Source organism: Macrobrachium nipponense, chromosome 15, assembly GCF_015104395.2.
Source record: "Macrobrachium nipponense isolate FS-2020 chromosome 15, ASM1510439v2, whole genome shotgun sequence".
Taxonomy (NCBI): Eukaryota; Metazoa; Arthropoda; class Malacostraca; order Decapoda; family Palaemonidae; genus Macrobrachium; species Macrobrachium nipponense.
Window position 1 is genome coordinate 3,720,547 of NC_087208.1, and position 26,481 is coordinate 3,747,027.

Consider the following 26,481-nt stretch of genomic DNA (forward strand, 5'->3'; position numbering starts at 1 on the left):
AATGTAAAATAAGACATGTGAGGGAGAGAGGCAGTACATATTCCTTGATGTCACGATCACAACTATATGAGCTGCCTGCTTCTTGATTTTAGCCAGTCGTAAAGTTGGCATTAGCTAATGTATGGGCTAAAGGAGTAATGGCACCTCTTTCCTGCCTGATTCGTCCAAATCGATGACATGTAATATATTGTTACTCGCCATGAGTAAATCTGTCAGCCACCCAAATACTTTTGTTACTACTTATGAGCATATCCATCCTTTAAGGGTTAAGGTTCTTTGCGGCATGCCTTCTGCCCCTACCTGCAAGCAAGCCCTTTTGCTCCTAATATTATTGTACCTCCTTTCATATTCTCTTTTTCATCTTACTTTCTACCCTCTCCTAATGACTCAGTTGATAGTTCAACTGAGAGGTTTTCCTCCTGTTGCACCTTCCAAACCTTTTACTATCGATATCCATTTCGTTGCTGAATGACCTCATACATCTCAGTTCTTGGCCTTTGGCCTAAATTCTATATTTAATTCAATTCAAGCCACCCCTCACTCTGATACCTGGCAGGTGGATGCATCAGTGGTAGCAGGAGATGGTAGGGTATCCCTTACCCCTCCCACCAGCAGTCGACTACCAAACAACCTGCTTGTTTTAGAATATAGTTTGATCCAGCTCATGCTGAAGGTAATTTCCTCATGCAAGACTTCAGGTTTGTATGTTAGGAAAAATAAAAATTACTTAAAAATTTGTCATTTTACATTTCCATTTTCATTCATTCTCGTCATAGCATTGCAATGACAAATTTTCTAAGACAATTTCTTCTTCTACTCCTTCTCGGCTTCATCAACGTGTGCGCCCCGGTTCCAGGTTTTCCTTGTTCTCGGTTTTTGGCTTCGGCGGCGACTGATCCCCACATCACGTGTAGCAGATGCCGTTCTAATTTTTGTACTAAAACGAATCCTCGCATGGAATGCCGGCATGGCCTAAAGAGCAGTGGAAGTTGTTTTATAGCAACAGAGAGCATTGGAGGGTTTCGACTCTTCCTGCATGGGAAGGTTTTTCACCTATTCCAAATGCTTCATCTCCTGCAGTAACCAACACCCATAGTGTTGTTGTTCCTGTCTCTCCTTCCTTTTCTTCCATTGATTCGTCGCTGGAAGCATTGGGAGGCCACCAGGCTGATGTTGGTAATTCCTAAATCACATATTCCATTCCAAGATGCAGAAACCTAGGGGTTTTACAGTCCGTTCTTCCTTAGCTGTAGTCTTTAGGTGGTTGGAGGCAGATTATAAATCTTGTCACCTTAAGTTTTTAAGTAGGGTTCCCTTTCGTAACAGGCAGTCTTAGTTTGCCCTTCAGGGGAATGGGTTTTGTTGTTTGTAGGAAATCTAGGAGCTTGAACTGTTCATCACCTTTGATGACACCAAGGCTTTGGAGATGTTGATAGGTCACCTGGTAATTACTAATAGGTTTGTAGGAAATCTACAAACTTCTGTTAATGTAAAACGTTGGTGATTCCATTAGAAACACTTGAGATACCAAGTTCATATATAATGGCACAAGTACAGGAATTAAGTGCACTAATTTTTGGTTTGGTTGGGGGTTACCCATCAAAAGCCTAGTATATCTAATAATTCAGCCTTCATAAATTATTAAATAATTTTATGTTCATTGCTGTGGCCAAACAATATTTATAAATAGGCCCACTGTCAGAGAACACAATTTCTTAAATTTAAACAAAATACGTAAATTATGAATTAAATGCCAAGATATGCAACTTGCCAAATATTTTCAATTGCAAGTGAAAAAAATTAAAAGTTGCTGTGATTTAAACACTGTTGCCACACGATATGACATTATATTGCTGGACTGAATTGCGGAAAACAAAGATGTGTAATGATTTTCATATAAAAAACAGGAACAAGGAAACAGTAAAGAAATTATGGACTGAATTGTGGAAAACAAGGACTTTTGTAATGATTTTCATATAAAAAGCAGGAACAAGGCAAAAGTAAAGAAATTAAGAGTATAATTTTTATTCTCACTGTCTACATTAACAGTACTCCCATTAAAATTATGAACTTTTACAATTTTCAAACAAAGGTCAAGGCTTACTGAAATTTCTGAAACACTAGGAAATTTGAGAATGACAGCTCATCAGTACTTGCAAGGAAAATTAATCACTCTAATGTTTCAGGATTTACCTCTAACCTCGTGTAGTATTTACAATGATGATTCTGAAAGAGCATCTTAATTTGCAAGTCTGATCTGGTGAGACAATTATTTACAAAAATAACTAATAATGATTTTTAAAGACTTTATCAATTTTTTTTTACAGAAACCATTATTAGTTAATAAATATACAGAAAAATTTCTTCATTCAACATACAGCCTGGTAAGTACACAAACCTTTCTACCTGGTAAGCCCTTCTTGGTGCTTGACTTGAGTGGTTAAATTCTAACGTACAGCTTTTTACTTTTAAGTCTAACAATGGATTTTGCAGTCATCAACAAATTTTGTCTTCACCCACCATGAAAATTTAGTCACAAAACTGTAAAAAGCATCCTCTACTTTCTGCCAACAAACAGATCAACCTGGAATGTCATGTAAAAATAAAAGAGAAACCCACATAATCCTTTCACAACATGCTTAATAGTGAAGAATCCACAAAACAGCAACACTATCTATATAGATCGCACATACAAGACCTCAAAATTAACTATTACAAGGTATGGGGAGAAAAAAAAATTGTGCTTGGCAGATGATCTAATTATCAAATTTACGGTTTGGATTGGCACCAAAAAGCATTTCCCTTATTTCAGGAAGCATCTGTTGGGCCAACATCTCCAATCTGGCTTCCAAAGTGTTTGAGACCTTGATGCGGTTTCCCTTTGTGAGAAGTTCAATACCACCACAGCTGAAATTAATCAAAATTTCATTAGAACTCCAATAATGCTGCTATTATTTTTGCACATCACTATCTAAAAACAATGAAATCAACAATGAAATTTCAATTTAATGCTCAAGACAAACATGAAAAACATGGAAATTCTCTAGGACCAGCTAAGCTTATGATCTCTAAAACTGAACTTTACTTACATTTTGAAGGCAAATTTAAGCTAACACTACTTGTTGACTGTAAGTATGTAGTACTTAATTTATAACCAATAATGGAAATTATTGACTAGGCTTACATGAATCTTGTTTCTTGGTGTTAATTATTTGTTTTTCTTTGCTCTCTAGTTTATCCTTTGCATTTAGTTTTTTGTACAGTACTTGGATGATTAGGCAACCAAGGTTATAAGGATGGATGAATAATTTCTACTATCAAAGGCCAACAGATACAATGTGCTGAGAATTAGGTTTTGAAGAATCAACTACATACCTGTCTGGCATAATAGAACTAAAATATGGATGCGGTTCCAAATACTGCCTAATCTTTTAACTTTTAAGGTTACATCTATTCTAGTACAGTGATACACTTCATTGTAAATCCGCACACATAAAAATGAATTTTTAAAAATTAAATTGTATTTTTCATAGGTAACAAACTTGAGGTCTTAACATTAAGATAAACCTTCTGGTGCCAGCTGCAAATCAGATAAAAACAATCAAATATTGTATAGTGGACTGCCCTTATTTGTGGTTCGGCAACTGCAGATTCAGCTATTCAAAGCTATTCTGGGATACATTTTTTCAATAAATTGCACGAAAATTGGTAATTTGTTGACTTTTTCGTTGAAAAAAAAAAATCACTGACTACATGTACTGTATTTTCATGTTATTTTTGTGATGAAATATATTTTTATTGTAAAAGTGTATTTTTTATTGGATGTCTTGGAAAAAAAAAATATCATGCATTTTTATTGAGTTTTTTCACACAAAAAAAAACAGATATTGACAATTCTGCCATGTTGGATGCATATTTCTTCCGTTTGGATCATTGTCAGACTGACGTCGTATGAAAAACCATGGAAAAACAAGAAAACCTTACTTTTACTCATTTGGGCATTCTGAAAAAAAATACCCTGTAATATTTTTATAGAGTTTTTCATTAAAAAGAAAAGAAAAAAAATGAAAAATATTGACCATTCTGCCATTTTAGCTATATATTTCTTCCATTCAGATCGCCATCAGACTGGCGTCATTCGAAATACCGTCGAAAACCATAGTTCTAATCCTTTGAGTGTCTTGAAAACAATCTTTACTGCACTTTTCTTTTGTTTTTCATAAAAAAAAAACCACTGAAATTTTTACCATTCTGTCATTTTAGAGCCATATTTTTTCTGTTAGATCAGCGTTATCAACGTTGTATGTCTGGAACAAGGTTTTTTTAACCTAAGAAATAATTTTTTTTATGAATATAATTCAAGGGCGTTGTAACTCAAAACAACACAAGCTGAGCCTGTTGTAACCCTGGAGATGCCTATATACATAAAATCAGCTTGAGCAACTCCCAAAGCATGAATCAATGGAAGAAAAGGAAGGAGACAAGGCACCAATGGATGATGAAACAGTAGGAATAAGTTTAGAAGGGGGAGCAGAAACGTCCACTTCAAAGGAGGGAATCCTTCCGAAAATGGAAGAGCCGACTTCCTTTTATGCTTCTTCTTGTAGAAGTTCTCCCACTACTCAACAGGGCAGGAACAACACTCAGGGCATGGATTGGAGAAATTACAAAAATTACAATGACACCAACTGCAAGTTGTAAGAGGGTCTGTCTTACAGGAAGCTAGGAACCGTGAACACGGGACCCTGGAAAGCTGGGACACAAGTTGATGCTCATGAGGACTCCTCAGGCTGGTTAGAGAATCCATGGTGAAACCACAAAACACACAGACACCCAAAGCACAGGAAAGTAGGAGTAGGAGAGCAAAAGCGAACATCTGCTCGTCAAGGTGGTTGAAAAAAGACTAAATACATCATGGGGTTCAAGCACTTTTTTTAACCTGTTTTCAGCTGACACCAGAAGATTTATCCTAAGGTTTTTTGTGTATGAACAATTCTGAAATTCTGTACCAATAATAAAATTCCAATACTTTTTCTTACATTTCTGCTGGCAGCCAATTTGCAGTGTCGACAATCAATTTACAAGTGCGTCCAGTCTGATCCTCGTACTTTTGTGCAGCTAGTGGTATAACACAGTTTCTATATAGACTATGATCAGCACGGCGACACCTGATAATCAGCTCTGGTTCCAACAGCGGTGGAAAAAAAAAACCAAATGAAGGTTAATTCACACACTGTGTACCCTTAACCTTTAAGAAAATGTAATGCAAATCACAAAGGTGATGTACAACTAATAATAACTTTACCCAGAGATACTGAAGATCACACTGATTTACACCCTCAAGTAATATACAGTAATAATTATAATTTAAATAACTTTTGTTTCATGAATACAAACCTCATAAATGCATCATTGCTCACAGCAGAACCACTTGACCAAGAGAAATAAATTCTTAAAAGACCACCTGGGTCCTTCTATGTCCCCCCCGTAGGGGTAATACCATCAGTGCACCTCATGCAATGCACTGTAGGTATTACTTCATGATCTTTGCAGTGTCCCTTTGGCCCCTAGCTGCATCCCCTTTCACTCCTTTTACTGTACCTCTGTTCATGTTCTCTTTCTTCCTTCTTACTTTCCACCTTCTAACAATTGTGTCATAGCCAACTGTGAGGTTTTCCTCCTCTTATGCCTTTCAACCTTTCTACTCTCAGTTTTCCTTTCAGCGCTGAATAACCTCATTGGTCCCAGTGCTTGGCCTTTGGTCTAAATTATATATTTCATTCCTTCCATGTGAGTATCACTGCCATGAAGGGAAGCCCTATACTTACTACACTATTAATAGTAATGATGATCATCAGTGTCCTAGTGTCAAGTAGGTTCAGATAAACATACGGTACTTATGTAAGTCATAACAATATATGTAACAGCTTTCCTGCAATATGTTCAACAGGAGATCTATAATGTTTGTTGTAGGCACTCTGAGCTTTTCAATATCAGATGAATCTGACTGCTGGAGATATGCTCACCTAAAGTAGGTGATATGATATATCAGAATTCAGCATGCCTACCCAACAGTCAAAAGTTAAACACCCTACATGAACAACTTGAGCTTTAGAAATAATTCTATTTAAGTGTAAACTTGGATTATGCCTTACCACTGAAACACTGATTTTATTCAGGAATGCTAAAAAAAATCTAGAAATATCTGTGTTGCACTCTCTGAAATAATTGATAAGGGCTCTCACTGGGCACAAAAGATCATTGGCTTTATTTTCCCCCACCTCCAACAAAGTCCAAACTGCAGCATGTCATCCTTTTAACTTAGCAGGAACCCAGATCTTTTATATGAAATTTGGTGCCCAAATGCACTGGTGCCCATCCTCTGGTATGATTAATTTTAACAGACTATGCAGCTCACTTATCCTACAAACTGAAGAAGTAACAACAAGCAGAACTACAGTTTTAAGCATATCTTTCTCATAAAAGACCTGATTCAAGGACTTACTATGCCAAGTCAGCCGACTTTGGTGGCTTAACTAAGTCAATATATTCATCATGAGATTATAATATTTGGAGAAACTAGTTCAAGATCATTTTCTGATCTACAGAATATTGCCATTTTCTGAACTAAGAATATTGGCCACTTTACTAGTACAGATCTACTGTGATGAAAAACAAGATCTTGTCATCCCTTCAAAGGCTAAGCATGGCCAATGAAAGACACTGGTTGAAAGCTTAGTGTAAAATCACCAGGCATTGATATCAGGATTTAAAATTGCAATGGAGCCCATATCACATGTCAAAAATTTCTGACACAACAAATCATTGTGTTCTCAGAAATGTTATTATATTTGATGTCGTCAACACCACAGCATGGGTACTGATACATAGTGCTTTTCACTCTGTAACATGCCATGGGTCTAACTAAAAACAACCATAAACTGCACCAAATACAGCCCAACAAGTTGCTACACTGCTAGCAGCTGCTTTTGCTTGTGAAGCTAGTAAACTCACTGTCAGCCTTAGTGATTAAAAAACTTGTGGTGTCAACTCTTGACAAAGGAAATGAAAAGGAGTGATTCTTAGCCAACAGTTCCATCATCATGTTGGCAAGTCTTTAGGAATATTGTTCCCGCAGAAATCTGGTTAACACTACCTTTAGTGTTTACAGTTTAATGCTACTTCCAAGCCCACACACAAAACAAAAAAAAAAAAAAAAAAAAAAACAGGATTTACTGAAGGGCCAGTCTAGGCTTTTAAAACTAAGTTTACATAATATAAAGCATATTCTATAAACAAATCCATCAGTCACATTGAACCCAAACTGCAGTTGTGATATTCTCAGACATGCCCATTCTGAATTTGTTAAAACTGAAAGAAAGAGCTACAAGTGACTATCTGTACTCAAATATCTTAGGTAGTATTGTAAGCCTTCTCTGTCAAAGACAACTGTTGAATGATGATGCCTGGAGAGGCTTCACACCGAAGGGTCTCAGGCTGAATTAGTGCGAGTACTGCAGAAAGCATTTTTTTGAAAACCACACTGTAAGGGTAATAAAATATTATTAAACGCTATATATTGTACCAAGTCCTGCATTCAGTAACTTTTCCTTTAATGCAATAAACGATGCTACTGGCCAGTAACTAGCTGCTAAATGAGGCTTTGTCCGAGCACAAGAAATGGTAAAACACTGACAATTTCCTACATGGTTGAGAAATTATATCTTTATGATAGTTTTTACATGTACTACTTACCAAGCAACTACATAGCTGAAAGCTTCCTACCATGGCAGTCCAAAACTCAAATTTGTGGTGGGGTTACCATCACTTGTGTAGGTTTTGTTTGTTTGTATGGTGTTTTTACGTTGCATGGAACCAGTGGTTATTCAGCAACTAGACCAGTGGCTTTATGTGACTTCTGAACCACATCGAGAGTGAACTTCTATCACCAGAAATACACATCTCTAACCCCTCAATGGAATGTCCGAGAATTGAACTCACGGCCACCAAGGTGGCAGGTAAAGACCATACTGATCACGCCACTGAGGTGCTCTCACTTGTGTAAGTGAACAGGACCTGCCCACTTTTGGGATTGCCAGGTACAACTTGGGAGAGAGATTCAATTCTTTTAGGCTGCAATGTCCATCTGTGGGGAGGGAGGGTCCCATATGAGGCAATTGCTTGGTAAGTGTGTGTATATAAAATTTTATCATCAAAATATAATCTTTATGTATGTAAGTGACTTACTAAGCAATTACATAGATGATTCCACATTGAAAAGAGGTGGAATCAATGGACATGACCTTCTCCAAAACATTAATATAGATAATGACTTTGTTGAAACAGAAAGGTTGCTAGCATTGGATCAATGCTTGTTGTACCTTACCTGGTAAGATAAATGCTGTAGGTGATTGCTGTCTTTGGTCGGTGCTCTCCTAACCTGTAGAAAGGCGTGGCAGTATAGGCCATGAATCGCCTACTTTAGTAGGAACTTTGAAGCAATGAAAATACGTTAACAATGCCTATCTGGTTAGGAGTCATTGTCCCGTAAGAATTCACACCTTCTCTGACCCTGCTTAACGTTCCGGCTCTGCCCGACAGTTAGTTCCTCAAGTGCCTCAGGGTCAGTCCTGGCAGCTCTGACATTTGCTACCTGCTCTCTTCCTTTGAACACATGCACCTCACCTCCCCCTTCTTCTAAAACTCGATACTGGCACTAATTGTTTTTTTCAGAATCTGAGTGTCTGAGATGGAGGGACAAAGGCCACAGTGCTATCACTCCCCTGTGAAATCACAACTGCATCGGGAAGCTGCCAGCAAGATGTTGCCGTTGATGCCAACCCCAGTTTGGAGGGGGGGGTGGAGATGAAACCCCAAAACCCTACTTTCAGGATATAATTATTCCCTAAGTCCATACCTTTGCAATGCAGCACAGGTCAAGATACTAAGGAGCACCCTCAACAAGCTGATCCAGTGTTCAAGTCTAGCAACCTTTAGGCATCCAATCCTATCTTCATGCCAACCATGACTTAGGCTCGCAACTGCACTGCTTGAGTCCCGGACACGACCAGCACTTGTGTCACCCTCCACTTACAGTCTTATGTCATACATGAAGTCCGCAATCCCATGGTGCCACTCGAGTGCCAGGCCTCTGTCCCGATCTCCAGACCTCTGCCTACCCTAACCATGCCTTTGAGAGATTCACTCTGTCCCAGGACGTGACAGGACCCCTAGCCAGTCCTCCATTGCGTGCCCACTTATGCAGACTCCAGCAGTATCACCTCAGTTTTACTGCCAGGAAGATCCTGTGGTGCCATACCTGCAGTGCCAAAGTAACAGACACTCGCTGTAGTGTTTAACCGCTGTATGTTGTGCTAATTTTTAGCCATTTCAGTTTGTGATCCTTAATGTGCTATGTAGTAACTTTAGTACTGTGTTACTTGCTAATTCGGCACTGGTGATTTGGTTTACTTTGTGATTAATGTTAGCTTTGAGTGTTATGGAGACTGACAGGGCTCCTTACAGATTTTCTTACCCATTTTGAGAATTTTTATTAGTTTTAAATTGATTATCAGGAAGTTCTTAAGTAGGTTCTTTTATCATTCATTTCTGTTTACATCTACCAACCCACTTAGTCAAATAACTGTTTGTGAGGCATTGTTGCCATTTTAGTTTGTTGTTTTATTGAAGAGTGACCTCCAAGGGTTGGTGGCATATACCAAAATCATAACAAAATCAAGGATAGTGAAAACTATTTTATACAATGAGGCTATCAAGAGCAACCAGAAGGCATCATACCCTCTTTCATCAATGCCCCGATATTAGCTAAGCAAACTGAAGAGTGACAGGGAGTGCAGTCAAGGACTCTAGCAATGGGTAACCAACTTTACCTGAGAATAATGAATAAGTTTTCAAGAATGACTTTGATGACTAATGGATATACTGTTGTCTTTCTCCATTATGAGAGGATGTGTAGTAACTTCATAACCTACATATTTTAAACATTAAACATATGAAGAAAAAATTTAAGCTGAACTATGGATGCTGAACACTTTCAGGACTTTCATAAAAGTAAAGTGATCCAAAAGGATTACACAGCTACTGTTTCAGTCTTGGAGCCAATGCCATGACTTTAGTACAAAAATTACTTTGCTTCAGAAAATACAAATAGTGACTTAAGTTTTCATATGAAAAAAAAGATAACTTTTAATATGAAAAAATAAAATTAAATAAATAAATAATAAAGAAAAATACTTAACATTAACAAATCCAAACAACTCATAGTGGCAGAAAAAATTAATTCAATTCCATACCTGACAGAGCCCCTGGCAAATGAGATCCTCGAGAAGCTTCTGGTACTTTGTTTCATTCTGGGTGATGACATGAAGTTTCTGTCTGGCTTCATGCAATACATTTCTAATGTGGGCTTCCTGGGCTTTCAGTACTTCCAAACGGGATTTGTTCAGCTGGTTGCTTGCACCACTGAAATTCAATCAGGGTATTAGTTAATTGACTGGATGCTTCAAATTCTATTTATGTTTCCTATAAATCAGTCTCATCACATTACAATAAAACTGGCCCACCATGACTCCTACTCTCTATCTTTAACAGACTTTTTTTTCTTATCTATAATGTGCTCCATCTTGTCGTTCCATCTAATCAAACCTCCTAAACTCAAATGCATAGTAATATATGAATGAAAGTGACTGTACAAATGTGTGAATGGTAAATGGTACAAAAATTACCATAATTTTATACTATACAGCATATTCAAGTATTTACTGTAAATACAGTAGTACTGTATACTATACGTTACTGTGCAAAGTGATGAGGCAAATTTTATAAACACATACATACTTGACGTCGATCAGTAGGTTTATCATGAAAGGTAACAAATTACCTGCAAAACTACTATAGATTCAATAATAGACCAGTGGGTTGCTAAATTTAAGTAGGGCAGCAAGACTGAGGTGTAAACCATATAGTATTATACATAGTACAGTGTTCAGATACAGACTGTATACAGATACTACAGACTGTACCTGTGCCTAATCCTCCTTTTTACCATTGGATCTATAGTTCAAACATAATACCAAGCTTATTAAGAAACTATTTAATTCAATATGAAACTGTTCTAACTCGGCAGTTCTGCCCTTGAATGTATGGGTATATTTTAAGGAAAATATGCTGAAAATATGCTAATAATGAAAGCAGTAATTTCAATTTCATCACTGTATCTTATGGTTTTATTTGGTGTGTGTGCATAAAGTAGGCTGTGTATGTTGGCAAGGTTAGTAACAGACTAGTCTGGGCTGGTGGTTGGTATTCCATCACCTTGTCTCTCTATCACAATGTTTACTGAATCTGCTTAGCAATACAGTGGTCCCCCAGTATTTGCGAGAGATGCGTACCAGACCCCCCGCGAATGTTTAGAATCCGCAAATAGTTGGAACCACTAAAAAATGCTGAAAATGGCCTCTTTTGATAGGTAAAAGTCAAGAAAAATCCACTAAAAATGTTTATACCTGTTTTTTTTTTTGTTTTTTTTTTTAATAGTCGTACCAACAAAAAGGAGTTTCTGGATATTTCTCATAGAGATCAGTGCCTCAGTGCCTCTATTAGGTATGTACTATATATGTATTGGCGACAATACCCAATTATTGATGCAGATAAGCAGAAATTGGCGTATATCGGCAATGAAAATAATTGATTTTCATCACTAGACAGGCCCCATAAAACATGTTGATGTAAAAATAGCTCAGTGAATGCCTTCTATCTCCAATGTTGCTTAATCTAATTTTAGAGAAAATAATGGGAAGTATCGAGGAAGTTGAGGTGTGTCATCTTGGGAAATACTAATGCCAAAATCCTTGCATTTGCAGATGATGTTGATTTCTTAGGTACAGATATACAAAATATAGAATGTTTGTATATACTACCATTTACAGAAAGTGGTGCCAGTGGGACTAGAGATCAGTGGAAGTAAAACTAAAATGACGAGACTATTAAGGAACAACCAACAACAACAGCAACAACAAAAATGGGAGATATCGAGAACGAGGGAGTTTAAATATCTAGGAAGTATGTCAACATTCAGAAATGAGATGGAGTGTGTTTTTTGGCTTGAATTACAGCAGGGAACAGATGCTTTTTCAGTCTACAATCTTTTAAAGGGCAGATATATCACAAAGTCTACCACATTAAGAATTTACATCACCATCATAAGCCCAAGTACATAGTTACTATAATTGGATGCAAAACCTGGACACTGACTAAATGTCAAGAACAACTACTGGTTTTTTAAAATATTTTGCATTGAGTAATGGGTCCTATTTACAATATAAATGAAGATGTTTCAAGAAGGCACAATAATGAAGTGAGAGATTTAACCAGATAACCACTAATAACTGGCTATGTAAGATCGCAGAGGATATATTGGGCTGGACATGCGGTTAGAATTGAAGAGGATAAAATGCCTAGAGTGGTTATGGAAGGATCAGTAGAAGGGAGAAGACCAGTGGAGAGCCCAAGGATGAGACAGAAAGATAATGTGTTCAGAGATCTAAGAGATTTGGAGTGGAGGATCCTGAGAATAACTGGAGAGATGCAGCCCTCACCAGGGGAACATGGAGTTTAAGGGGAACGTGGAGAGGTCTGGTGCAAGCGGCCATGGGCCACCAAGAGGCCTGAGAGCCACTAGAGTGATTGAGTGAGAATGCAATCAAGGTAAATAACCAACGTATGGGAGAAAATTATGCCAGCACAGAATGCAACTACTGTATCACACTTACCATCAATTTTTAGTTAATTTTGGTTAAATACCACTGTCAAGATCATAGCACCAAGAAAATTAAGAAGCCACTCTACAGAGAGTTAACAATGAAAGGACACTTATTTAATAATGACTGTTCATTAAAAATTACCATTGCTACTACAGCAATAACAAAATTACAGTGGTCATAACTGTAATACTACTCAGTAAGAACATGTCAAATGCACCTCACATTGTCTTTAAACTCTCTATACAGTATTACTTCAAAAATTTCAATATCTCCCTTTAACATTTACCAAGAAACCTACATTTTCTTTTGGAGTTCGACTTGCTTCTCCTTCCTTTCATAGTACTCTATGATCTTCAGACGGTTCTGCTGGACAAGACGACCCTTCTCAATTGTAAATTCTTCCTCAGCACGAGCATCTATTTCTTCAGCCTTTTCATTAGCCTCCTGCTCAATGAAGGCCATCATATGATGGATCTGAAAAAGAAAGAATTACATGTACATCTTGACACAGCAAATAGAAGAGGAGAAAAAATAACAGTTAGTATATGGAACGAATTCCTCGTGAAAGAAAGAAAACTCTTATGAAGATATAAGTGCATATAGTATATTCTATCATAAGATGTGCAAACATCTAATATAACTCTGGCTATGGCTTAACTTTTAGAAGTGAGGCTTCCTCCCATGCATGGGATATCTATTTATCTCCATTGTACATATCTTGAAAATGATATTGTTATGATACAATAAAGTTTCATACATACTTACCTGGCAGATATATACATAGCTAAGACTCCGTCGTCTCCGACAGAAATTCAAATTTCGCGCCACTCACTACAGGTAGGTCAGGTGATCTACCGGCCTGCCCTGGGTGGCAGGACTAGGAACCATTCCCGTTTTCTATCATATTTTCTCTCTTCCACCTGTCTCCTTGCGGGGAGGCTGGGTGGGCCCTAATCGTATATATCTGCCAGGTAAGTATGTTATGAAACTTTATTGTATCATAACAATATTTTCATACAATTAACTTACCTGTCAGATATATACATAGCTGATTGGCACCCTTCGGTGGAGGGTAGAGACAGCTACTTATGGAATAGACAGGTAAACAACATATGTTTGTAGGTACAAAAAAAACCTTGGTTCCTACCTGATAGGTGGTAGACTTTGTGGCTGTCGCACAGGAGTCTGCATCACCTCAAAAACTTTACGAGATATGTGATCTATGCCAAGAGTTCTTGTGGGTCTGCCGAAGGGGTCTTATCCACTTACTCGGCAGAGCCTGAAAGGACTTTGTCAAAGGGTGCTGATCCACTTATATGACAATCACCTTATGAAGGAGCACACAACCAATCCCGACCACCTGATCCTAACCACCATGTTAGTATTAATAATTGTTCCGAGTTATCCCCAAACTCTTCACAACAACCATAACTCAAAACCAAATTACACACACATACATAAATTTTCAAAAAAAAAAAAAAAAAAAAAAAAAATATATTAATGATACTCATCTAAAAAAGATATCACAAGAGTTCCTTACTGAACGAAAGTGACTGGCCGCCAGTGCGGCACCTGCACTTGCTCAGCAGGAAGTCTAGAACATATCTATTAGACTTATGCATCATTTAAAGGATTGGTGTTAGCTCCTGTACCCAGGATTGTGCCCGCAGACACGAAAGGACCTAGAGAAAAACATTTCTCGTATGTCAACAAACGAACGTCCTTTAAATAGTGAAGCAAACACTGAATTACACCTCCAATATGTCGCTTCCAAGATATTCTTTAGTGACATATTTCTTTGAAAAGAGAGATGCGTGGCTACTGCTCTCACCTCATGAGCTCTTACTCTCAGGAGTTTCAAAGAGTCGTCCGTGCAGGCCTTATGAGAGTCGGTAATGACGTTCCTAACAAAAAAGGCTAACGCATTTTTGGACATAGGTCTTGAAGGGTCCTTCACCGAGCACCAGAGACCTTGTCTAGAAGCTCCCAGCTGTTTCTTTCTCTGCATGTAGAACTTTAGAGCTCTTACTGGGCAAAGAGACCTCTCAGTTTCCCTGCCGGTGAGACCCGATAAGCCTTTAACTTCGAAGTTTCTCTTTTTGGCCATGGGATTCGAAGGATTTTCATTCTTCGCCAGAAATAAAGCTTTGAATGAACAGATGGCTGAGTCTAGTTTGAATCCCACTTTATCACTAAGGGCGTGCAGCTCACTAACTCCCTTAGCTGTCGCCAGTGACAAAAGAAACAAACATTTTCTCGTTAGGTCACGAAACGAGGCCATATGCAGAGGTTCAAATCTCCCGAGGACAAGAAACTTCAGGACCATGTCGAGGTTCCAGTTAGGGGGAGATGTATTCTTAAACTTCATGGTCTCAAAGGATCTAACAAGATCGTGTAGATCTCTATTATTTGCCAGATCTAGGCCTCTATTTCTAAAGACGGCCGAAAGCATACTCCTGTAGCCCTTTATAGTGGCTACGGAGAGACGAGATTCCTCTCTCAGGAATAACAGAAAATCGGCGATTTCTGTTACAGAGCTACTGGAGGAGGACAACTTCTTCGACTTGCACCACCTTCTAAATACTTCCCACTTAGATTGGTAAACTCGCATAGTGGAAGTTCTCCGGGCTCTAGCGATCGCGCTTGCAGCCTTGCGAGAAAAGCCTCTCGCTCTGACAAGTCTTTCGATAGTCGAAAGGCAGTCAGAGCGAGAGCGGGGAGGTTTTGATGAAACCTCTCAAAGTGTGGTTTTCTGAGAAGATCCACCCTTTGTGGGAGGGATCTGGGGAAGTCTACCATCCACTCCAGTACCTCCGTGAACCACTCTTGAGCTGGCCAAAAGGGGGCTATCAGTGTCATTTTCATCCCCTCCGAGGACACAAACTTCTTGAGCACTTGTCCCAGAATCTTGAATGGGGGAAATGCGTATACGTCTACATGAGACCAATCTAGAAGGAAGGCGTCTACTGTTAGAGCTCTGGGGTCTTCTACTACTGAGCAAAAGACTTCCAGTCTTTGAGAGGAACGTGGCAAAGAGGTCCACATGAGGAGTCCCCCAAAGAGACCAGAGACTCCAACAAACTTCTGAGTGGAGGGTCCATTCGGTGTGAAGGACCTGGTTCCTCCTGCTCAGCCTGTCTGCCCTTATGTTCCTTACTCCTTGAACAAACCTCGTCAAGAGGGAGATGTTCCTCTGGGATGTCCACAAAAGAAGGTCTCTTGCGAGTTCGTACAGGGCATACGAGTGTGTCCCTCCTTGCTTTCGAATGTAGGCAAGGGCGGTTGTGTTGTCCGCATTCACTTGGACCACCTTGTTCGTCACTAAAGGTTCGAAGCTCTTTAGGGCCAGGTGTACGGCAAACAGTTATTTGCAATTTATGTGCCAGGACACCTGAATTGCATTCCAGGTGCCTGACACCTCTCTCTTTCCCAAGGTTGCTCCCCAACCTTTTTCCGACACGTCGGAAAACAATACAAGGCTCGGGTTCTGAGTCTCTAGGGAAGTACCCTTGTTCTCTTTCAGAGGGGGCAACCACCATTCCAAGTGACGTCTCATCATTACTGGAATGGGAAAACTGTCCAAAAGAAGTCCTGTCTTCATGTTCCACGATCTTCTGAGGAAGAACTGAAGAGGACGGAGATGAAGTCTTCCTAGAGGAAAGAACTGTTCGAGCGAGGAAAGGGTCCCTAAAAGGCTCAACCATTCCCTCGCCGAAGTACGTTTTTTCCCTAAGAAGAGAGAGACTTTCTCTAAGCCTCTCGTTAGTCTCTCTTGAGAAGGAAATACTCGAAAACCCCGAGAATCCATCTGAATCCCCAGTATAGACAAGTTCTGGCTGGGGATCAGTTGGGACTTCTCGAGGTTCACGAGTAATCCTAAGGTCTTGATCAGGTTTAGGGTCAAAGCAAGGTCCTCCAAACACTGTCTCTCTGATTTTGCTCTGATGAGCCAGTCGTCTAGGTACAGAGAGATACTGATACCTTTCAGCTGAAGCCATCTCGCCATATTTTCATCAGGCTTGTGAAGACCTGAGGAGCAGTGGAAAGGCCGAAACACAAGGCCCTGAATTGGAAGATCCTTCCCCCCCGTCATGAACGGAGGTACTTCTTCGACGAAGGATGAATCGGGACGTGAAAATAGGCATCTTGGAGATCCAGAGAAACCATCCAATCCCCTTGGCGAAGAGCCGCAAGGACTGACGCAGAAGTCTCCATAGAGAACTTCTGTTTCTGAACAATCTGTTCAGAGCGCTGACGTCTAGAACTGGTCTCCAGCCCCCTGAGGCTTTCGCAACCAAGAAAAAGCGATTGTAAAACCCCGGGGAGCTTGATCCAGCACTAGTTCTATCGCTCTCTTGTCCCACATCTGATCCACCTTCGTTGAAGAGTATCTTTTCAGCACAGGGTCCTTGTAATTGGCGGACAATTCCCGCGGAGTTGAAGTCAGGGGAGGATTGTCCAGGAAGGGTATGAGGTATCCCTTCTGTAATACAAACATTGACCAGCGTCTGAATCGATGAGTGCCAAGGCTTCCGCAAATCCCATGAGCCTGGCACCTACTGGTGTTTGGAGGAACACAGCTTCACTTTCCCCTTTTAAAGGAACGGAAAGAAGCTCTACCTCTCCTCTCAGTCGCTTTCCTTTTTGAGGGAGCTCTAGAGGGAGGACCTCCTCGAAAGGGCTGCAGAGGTGTATTAGCACCTTTCTTCTCTCCCACCACCACTGGTCTCTTCTTCCTGGACGACTGAAGGAGAAGATCCTGAGTCGCTTTCTCCGTCAGCGACGGGAAATGTCCCACTTATCCAACTGCACAGGGAACAAAAAGTCAAGACCTGGGAGCGAATAACAATGCTGCCCTTTGAGAATGAGAAAAACAGGCCTCTTCTTCAAAGACCGGCTCCAAATAAGGAAGAGACTTCCCCTGAGCCGTCCTGTACCGCCTTGTCAATACATGACAATATCGAGAGAAGTACGTCAGGGTCGAGGCCTTACGAGGCATGGGCCTTCTTTGGCCATCACCCCAAGGGACCAATCCCGGAAGTTGAACACTTCCAAAACATGGAAGAGTCCCTTGAGGAGATGATCCAGCTCCGAAAGACCCCAAATCACTTGTGCAATATGTAAGCTATGTCTCCTGGATGCGTCTACCAGACTGGAAAAGTCAGCTTCAGCCGAAGCTGGATAGAGAGACCCTATCTCCCCCAGTCTGGTACCAATACCTCTCTTGCCCGTAAGTCTAGCGGGAGGCATGCAGAACACAGTTCTAACCAACTCCTCCTTGGTTATCATCCAGCTATCCAGAGACTGAAGACGCTCTCTTCATAAATATCGTAGGCCTCATCTTCAGAAAAGACGAAGACTTTGGATCTTGGAGCACGAAAAAAGGGAGCTGGAGAAGGAGGAGCGGCAGGGGTCAAGGAATCTCCTTATTCCTCATGAAGAAGAGCTGTCAAAACCTTGTAGTTAGACAGCCCTTCTCTGCCGTGAGTCTCGTCTTCTGAGTCCTCTTCCATGAAAGGATCAGAAGGAGAATTCAACTTAAAGTTTGGGTCTTCCTCCCCAATCTCTCTCTCTGCGGAAGACAAACTCCTAATAGGAGAGGTGCTAAGAGCGTGTACGGAGCCCCTATGAATCAAAGCAGACGTCTCGCGCCTGGTTGGCTCCTCGCGCTTGGCTGGCGCCTCGCGCCTGGCTGACGCCTCGCGCCTGGCTGACGCCTCGCGCCTGGCTGGCGCCTCGCGCCTGGCTGGCGCCTCGCGCCTGGCTGGCGCCTCGCGCCTCTCTGGCGCTTCATCTTTGCTTGGATGACGCTTGTCTGGCGCCTCGCGCCTGGCTGAATCCTCGCGCTTGGCTGGCGCCTCGCGCTTGGCTGACGCTGCTCGCTTGGCAGACGTCTCACGTCTGGCTAAATCCTCGCGCCTGTTAGGCTGCTCGCGCTTATCTGGCGCTTCAATCCTATAAGACGCTTCTCGTCTGGAAGAAAACTCGCGCTTGGCTGGCGCCTCGCGCTTGTCTGGCGCTTCATATTCGGCGTACGACTCTCTATCAGAAGACATCTCACGCCTAGAAGACGCCTCACGTCCCAATGGAGCCTCACTCCTACCAAGGCGGATAACTGTTTCTTGTACAGCTAAGAGAATCCTCTTGGAAGCCTCTCCGGCGTCTTCTTCAACGAGGGGAGACCTCGAAGAGTTTTTTTGTCAAAGGCAGGAGACGTCAAAACCCTCTTAGCCTTCTTGATGAGGAAGGCGCTTCTTCAGAAAAGCGTTCGGGGCTTGAATCAAATACAGCTTCTTTCCAGTGTCTTTTCAGGGGCCTAGAAAGGTCCGAATCCTTCCACCCACCCCTCGTTTAGGAGGAGGTAGGGAAAGCGGACAAAAGAGAAGCCAATCTCGGAGGACGCTTTTCCTATAGCGGTCCTGAGCAGTCTGTCGAGCTACAGAGCCTGCTGAAGGGACGCCTGACCGGGGGGAATTCTCCACAACCTCCGTAAGGCTTTCGACTTTTCTTCTCCTCTGGGCTTGGGAGCTTGAAAGAGGTCTAGGCCTGGGAGCGTCGCAGAGACGGTCAGACGCCCCCTCCACAACACTGGGGGCACTCACTTCACTAAAAAAGTCACTTTCACAATCCTTACCTTTCATGGCAGCCATTTTGGATTTCATCCTATGAAGTGTAGCTTTCAGATCAGCGATTTCTGAGGCGAATCTGAATGCAAAGCTTGAGGGCCCTGATACAGAATTAGAATCAAATGCATAGTTTAAAGAAGAGTTAGAATCATTAAAAGGCTCAATAGGCCTTGTACTACTCGCACCCTTAGATGCAGCCCTTCTCACTCTATCCCTCTCTAACTTCTTCAAATAAGAAGTTAGAGTCTTCCATTCCTCAACATTCAACCTCTCACACTCATGACAGTTATTATTAAAGAACAGTCAAAAACCTCTACAATTTGCGGCATACAGTGTGAGGATCAACCGAAGCCTTCGGTATCCTCACCTTGCAGCCTACATTCACACACACTCACACAACCACTTGAATCAGACATTCTTGAAGAAAAATCAAAAGCAAGTCCAAATCCAGTCAACGTAGCGAATGCCCAAAACAACGATCCAGGTACGTCACCAAAAAGTCCAATAAAGATGATAATTTGCCTTGAAAGCGAATTCCAGTCAGGAGGTAGTAACAACGATGTTGATACCACCGGCGACAGAGAAAATATGATAGAAAACGGGAATGGTTCCTAGTCCTGCCACCCAGGGCAGGCCGGTAGATCACCTGACCTACCTGTAGCGAGTGGCGCGAAATTTGAATTTCTGTCGGAGACGACGGAGTCTTAGCTATGTATATATCTGACAGGTAAGTTGATTGTATGAAAATACTATATCTTTCCATGTCTACATAATAATATAAATTTTCATTATGTAATTTATTATTTGGATACTTTGCTACTGTTAAAGTTAGCTATATCTCCTGCTCTAATTAGGCGAGTTGGCATTCAAACAAAAAATCGAATGGCTGCCCGAATGACTTGTCTAGTTTACCTGTTCTCCACCAGGTGTGTTTCAAAAGTTTTTAGCTCTTTGTCAGAATTCTCCTTGACAGCCACTAATTGTGGGAGGCTGGGTGGGTCTACTTTAACAGTAGGTAAGTATCCAAATAAATCTTAGTTATGAAAATTTATATTATTTGAGATGAATCTTACCTACTGTTAAAGTTAGCTGATTCCACAAGTAAGTAAGATGGTGGGTATTACAGCTAAACAAAAATCCGCTCAGCCATTCCAACTAAAGGTTTTTTGCATGAAACCCAAAACATTCTCACCTGATCTGGAATCCTTGATGGATTCCAGAATGAAAAGCAAACGGTATGAGGGACCCCTGTGCCTGGGTCCATAAGCACTATACAATAGTCACTTAAAATAAATACCTTTACGATATAAAGGTACACTCCCATACAAAATTTTGTACCTTCATGCTCCCCAAAATATTAAAACACAGGATTTAAACATAAGAGCCCAAAGAATTGCTCTTTTTTCGGTTCAGGAAAAGACTACCCACTACTAGTAGTGGATTAAGGGCTTTACTGTTTTCAAACACAATTCTGTATACTTAAAGTAGTGAGCGGGTAAAAACCAAATTGTACTTTTACTGTGTCACTTCAGTCCCACTGGAGCGACAAATTGACTTAACACTAAATGAAGTTACAACTGCTGCTCACATTATGAATGTTTACCTTCAATATAGGTAAAAGACACGGAGCTAGTTCTCATGCATTAGCCTATTCAATACATCACAAAAAGTTAACTTTGCCCCTTCCAGGCTTAACCTTCACAAATACACTCTAGGTTTTCTAAAACCACAAAACAAAAAGTTAACTTTGCCTTCAAGCTTAACCATTGGGTTTTCTAAAACCACAAAACAAATGGTTAATTTTGCCTCTTCCAGGCTTAACCTCTGACAACATCTGCATTTCCTAAAACCACAAAACAAAAGGTTAACTTTCCCTCTTCCAGGATTAACCTTTGACAAAGATGTTCAAGGTTTCTAAAATGATGATAGAGATGTTCTAGGTTTACCTATCTGATTAAATTTTAATTGCCCAACAGGACAGAGAAGTTTCCTCTTCTTCCCCACTAAGGGGTTACATTGGAATTCTTACAGGTCACTATAAAATGTAGCCTTAACATCACCCTCAGCTCTAAGGCAGAAAGCTAAAATAGCATTCCCTTTACAAGAGCTTAAAGAAGGGTGCTGGCAATAAATTTACTTATTAACTGCTGATAGTGCTGAATAAAAGATTTCACAGTAAATTCAGATAAAGTTTAGACCTGCATCTACACTCCAGAGACTGATATAGAGATGAAGGGGCTTTAATCTCAATACTATAACTTTGGAAGTAGACAGTGAAAAGTCTTATTATTTCTAAACAAAAAACTTTTGACGTCTATAAGGTTCCAGGTGCTGAAAATTCCTCTAGAATGGCACCTTTAGCAATACACAGACCACTGCTTCTGACCCCAGGCCACGGCTGTTTTAAAATAAGGACAGATCCTATGACAACTTGAAAATTTTCTTATTGGGAGGGGACATTCTAACATCTCCAAGCAGTTAAGGAGATACCCAAGTTAATGGAAGTGTATGGAATTGTGCAGCCGAGTTGATTTCCCCTTAACAGAAGAATTACGCATTTACCGATAGCATTGGAAATTCTAAAAATCATTTGTCATAACACTACAAGGGCTCTACAGGAGACACTAAGCAATCCTTGAACTTGAAATTGCTCAATAGGCAGGCCTATGTGTTTGAATTAGGCCAAATTTAAGGGAACATCCACTGCTCAAGCCTGAGAGCCATCAAAGAAGTACAGTGGACCCCCCGTTTCCCGATCTCTGGATTCGCGAACTCACACATTCACATATTTTTCTCTGGAATGTTTCCCCGCAGTATTCACGGAAAATTCACATATTCACGGTATTTTTCTATGAGAAATATCCACAAATTCCTGTTTTTTTTTAAATAAATTTCATTGTAAAATGCACTTTGTGATAAAACTATTAAAAAAACCAGGTATAAAATTTTTAGTGGGTTTTTCTTGAGTTTTAACTAATAAAATAGGAGGTTTTAAGCATTTTTGTAGGAGTTCCAACTACTCGCAGGTTCTAACTATTCATGTGTGTGTGTGTGGTACGCATTTCCCGTGAATATGGGGGGACCACTGTATAGTAATCATTCGGGTGTTCCTATTAATCTACATGCTTATAAATCTAAATGAGTGCTCCTTAAATCCCACAGCTACTGCCGAACTTATGGGTGTAAAGGCCCTTGTAGGCAGTTTGTTCTTCCTGAATCCCCAATTGCCAAAGCACTGTCCTTCCACAGATGAATGATCAAACCAATATGTTGTTTCATTTCACTCAAAGCAGCAAACTTCCCACAAAGACTTTGTTTCTAACCGGGTATAAACCTGCTAAGGAAAGTATTACCTGGTGTAGTGTTGACCATTCTATGTTGCATGAAAGTGTAATGACACTAGTTAAACTCTGAGTTGCATGACAAAGGGAAAAGACCAAAACCTGGACTTAGTTTAAGAACAAAATGGGCAATTCTTGGTTACAGAGCCCCTCCTACAGTCCTGGAGCCAAAGATGGTTCTGGATTACTTACAAATTTAACAAACGTTATTTGTAAGTCGTAATTCTTACGCTGAAACTGTACACTAATTGAACATGATTATCTGAAATAATCCCCAGTGAAGCCATGTTTCCTAATAAGGAAAAGCCTTTACCATATAGGAAGTTTCCTTCAGGCATAAAATTCTTCAAGAAGCATGTGCCTATTCATCTTTGACCGACAAAGATGCGTAATTAAGTATCATCTCCACATCACTAGATAAAAATGGGGATACGTATAGAGGATTAAAAAAAAAAAAATTATGCACTGAAATTGGGCCAGGAAAAGCAACAGGTGCTTGGCCTTTGGAATACCTCCAAGTCTCCCAAGAAAGCACCCCAGCCCAAGTCCAATGTGTCGGCACTGAAGCTTAAGTCGGGGTTCTGAGGGAATAGAGACTTCCCTTCTAGTAACCTGTCTTCTGACCTCCACCGAAGCCAAAGCAGGTGTCTCTCGATATTCTGAGTCATCAGAAAAAAAAAGGAATTTGGATGAATCTTTCTGTCACAGTTGGCCCTGAGATAGAACTGCAGAACTCTAGTTAGTTTCCCGAGCATGACAAATTCTATAGAGCTCAAAGTCGCTAGGAGCCTCATCCACTTGTTGGTTGAGCAGGTTTGAAGCGAGAGAAACTCGTCTACCATTCACAAACAGGACTACACTCTTGGGGGATGGAAAAGCCCAAAAAAGACAAACTAGAAGAAAGATGTGAGCATCCATAAAGATGCCTTTCCACAAGCAGTCAGTCATCACCTGGGACTTGACAACAGATGAGACTGTGGGGCCAACTTCCTATGGGCAGACCCCACCTAGTTCGTGTTAGGCCCTTTTCACGCTATGCGTTTTGTTGCTGCAAATAGATGCGTTTGTTGTACCGAAGAGCTGCGGTGGCGGTGGATTTTAAATGTTGCCGCACACAGCTGCAGAATCAATGACATTCGCCACTTGTTCAGTACTGTCTGTGGCAGGAGACTGGTATTTGCAGAGTCGTGGTGGGTTGTATGGTCACCCACAATGGATAAGAGAGGGGGTATATTGTACTTTTATTGAGCATACTTAAGGAGGAAAAGAGACAATGCCGAATCCATTGGGTGCACTCTCTGAATGCACAGCGAGGGACATTAGGCGCATTTGCCACATTATTTGAGGATCTAAAACAGTATGGCAACAACTTTTTCATTACTTCTGTATGGAGCGACTGTGGCTGATAGTATATACAATAAGCTTCTTAGGCAAAATATGACACGCAGATACAGTCAAATTCTGACTTTTGTAATCTTCGAGTCTACCCCATAACACTGGCTTCATCTATGTCCATATCATGTTCCATTATAACAAGACATACTCCCATGCCATATTTAGCCCAGTTTTGTTTCCTGTGATTTGGTTTTAAATCCCAAGATTTTAATTTTCATATTTTTTAAACAATTTACATTCAATGTATAAAAATATGCCCGAGAAAACATTTCATGATTCAAGAAGAGCTGCAGTGAACAAGTTCAACTACAACCGGGAGCTTAGTTTCTTACATTCTTGCACCATAAAAACACATTGATAAATACATGGAGCATAAAATAAAACTAATATACTTTTCATTAATTAGGTAATTCAATATATATTGCAAGTTATAACTTTTATCTCATTTACAACATGTTTTTATTGAATCTGGTAAGTTTTCAGCCCTTTAAAATGATGAGAGAGAGAGTACTGGGGAATTTTCTAAGTTGGTAAAATTATGAATTCATATCAATTTCTGTTCAAACTTACAGTTTTAAACAAGATAAAGTACCAGTATACATACCATAAAGGTGTGGGGCAGCTCTCTCGTAGAGAATTTTGATATAGGAGAATTCTAAATGGCAAGAAGTTCGTGGTAGTGGTCTCACTCGCCCCAGTTACCATACCGACACCCTTCTTTATTTTGGGTGAGCGAGTCATTTATTCTGACATCTTCTTTGATTTGTTTTTTCTCTGGTATTTGTTAGCTAATTTACCTTAGAAATAATAAACTAAAGGATTATTTTGCTGGGCGACACGAACCAATCGCCCAGAAATAGATTTTTCCTACGTCAAAATCCTTTATATGTAGTATGAAATTCAACAAGTCCTGGTAGATAATGATTTTCATAGGGTATATATTTGTTATCACGGCTTATCCCTGGATTTTTGAGCCACTGGAGAGTAGTTCAGCACGCCGATAAGTGTGTGAGACACGCAAGATGTGAAGATGTGCATGGAACATAATGGTCTACTGGCCATCGCATCCATCCGCTTCGACGCAGAAGCCTGGTGGTACCATGCACGTTATGCGGCAACGCAGCGGCAATTTTACACATAAGCAAGATGTGAACGACCCCATAAGATGTATAAGTCTACTGCTGTCTGTGCCACCACAACACAGCGAACGGCGTTGGTAAAACGCATAGTGTGGAAGGGCCCGTAGTGGCAAAGGGGGGAAAGGGGGACAAAACCCTTTTATCAGGAAAGGACCTGACACCCTAGGTTTCTTTAGGTTGTAACCCTATGATCTATTTCAATTTACAATACACAAGTTCGGTTGGGCAGTCCAGGAAAGTTTTGTACTCTGACCAGGTATGGACCTGGCATCCTAGACTAAGGTTAGATCACAACCCATTTATTTGAATTTGCATTGTCCTATACATAGGAACCTCGTGTCCTACATTAGGTTAAGTTAGGTTAAATACATACTTGTATTTCACTCATTTAGTTTTCTCTCCTCCCAAACACTATGGTTTCTCAATGTGGTCTCCCATAACCATATGATATAAGGGTGCCAAGTATCTTTAAAACTACTTTTTTGCTACCAAATGAATATAAGGACAAGTTTAAAATACACATTAAAGCACAAGAAAATCATACTTACAAATCAGGAATACAATTATGGATTACAGTGAAAGCTAGATCTAGGTAATAACTCCATATTTGGGTTGCTTATAAGAATTTACCATTATTTTTGGGGGTCGACTGTAATTAACCCCTATGGACTAGTACTAAACCCGGCGAAATACATTGGATGCCCAAACCCTTGGTGGCTTTTGTATTCGTGGGACTGTTCCTTGCAATCTGTGTGGAGGTATTAAAAATACCCAATGAAAATTTACCATACACAGTCGAATTTGCTTCTATGACTGGTATATTGCACTCATTTTCTTGTCTGCCCCTTCCCAAAAACCCATTTTTCTTTCTACTGGAGTCTGCCAGATTACGTTGTTATTTGAACAATTTGGGAGCATAGGTCTGACAAGGTATATCATACTTATTGAAAGTTCATAATTTGTTTGTTTGATCTGAGTAAACTGTTTGATACAAGTTAGTCTTTTGGTATAGTACTATTATTGATTACAAAACAATGATTTATGTAAGAAGGGACAAGGGTTCTTTGTATATACAAATATTTAATTATGTTACTGAAAAAATAAGTTTAATATTTATATTAATCAAAATAAGCCAATGATATTGGAAGTGTCAGCCAATCATGTGCCACATCTTTACCCAAGGGTAGACAGATGAAAG

The 26,481-nt window shown here is 40.2% G+C and overlaps 1 protein-coding gene across 1 annotated transcript in view; it reads right to left on the reverse strand.

Annotated features, from left to right (window-relative positions):
* Window positions 1-2,009: 2,009 nt before the first annotated feature.
* Window positions 2,010-26,481, reverse strand: part of LOC135226976 (V-type proton ATPase subunit E-like) — a 27,071-nt gene continuing 2,599 nt past the window's right edge. The window contains exons 2-5 of the mRNA XM_064266679.1: window positions 13,081-13,256; window positions 10,314-10,482; window positions 5,040-5,194; window positions 2,010-2,907 (exon numbers count right to left, since the gene is read on the reverse strand). Of these exons, the coding sequence (XP_064122749.1) occupies window positions 2,757-2,907; window positions 5,040-5,194; window positions 10,314-10,482; window positions 13,081-13,256 (651 nt within the window). The 3' untranslated portion in view covers window positions 2,010-2,756. The remainder of the gene's footprint in view (window positions 2,908-5,039; window positions 5,195-10,313; window positions 10,483-13,080; window positions 13,257-26,481) is intronic.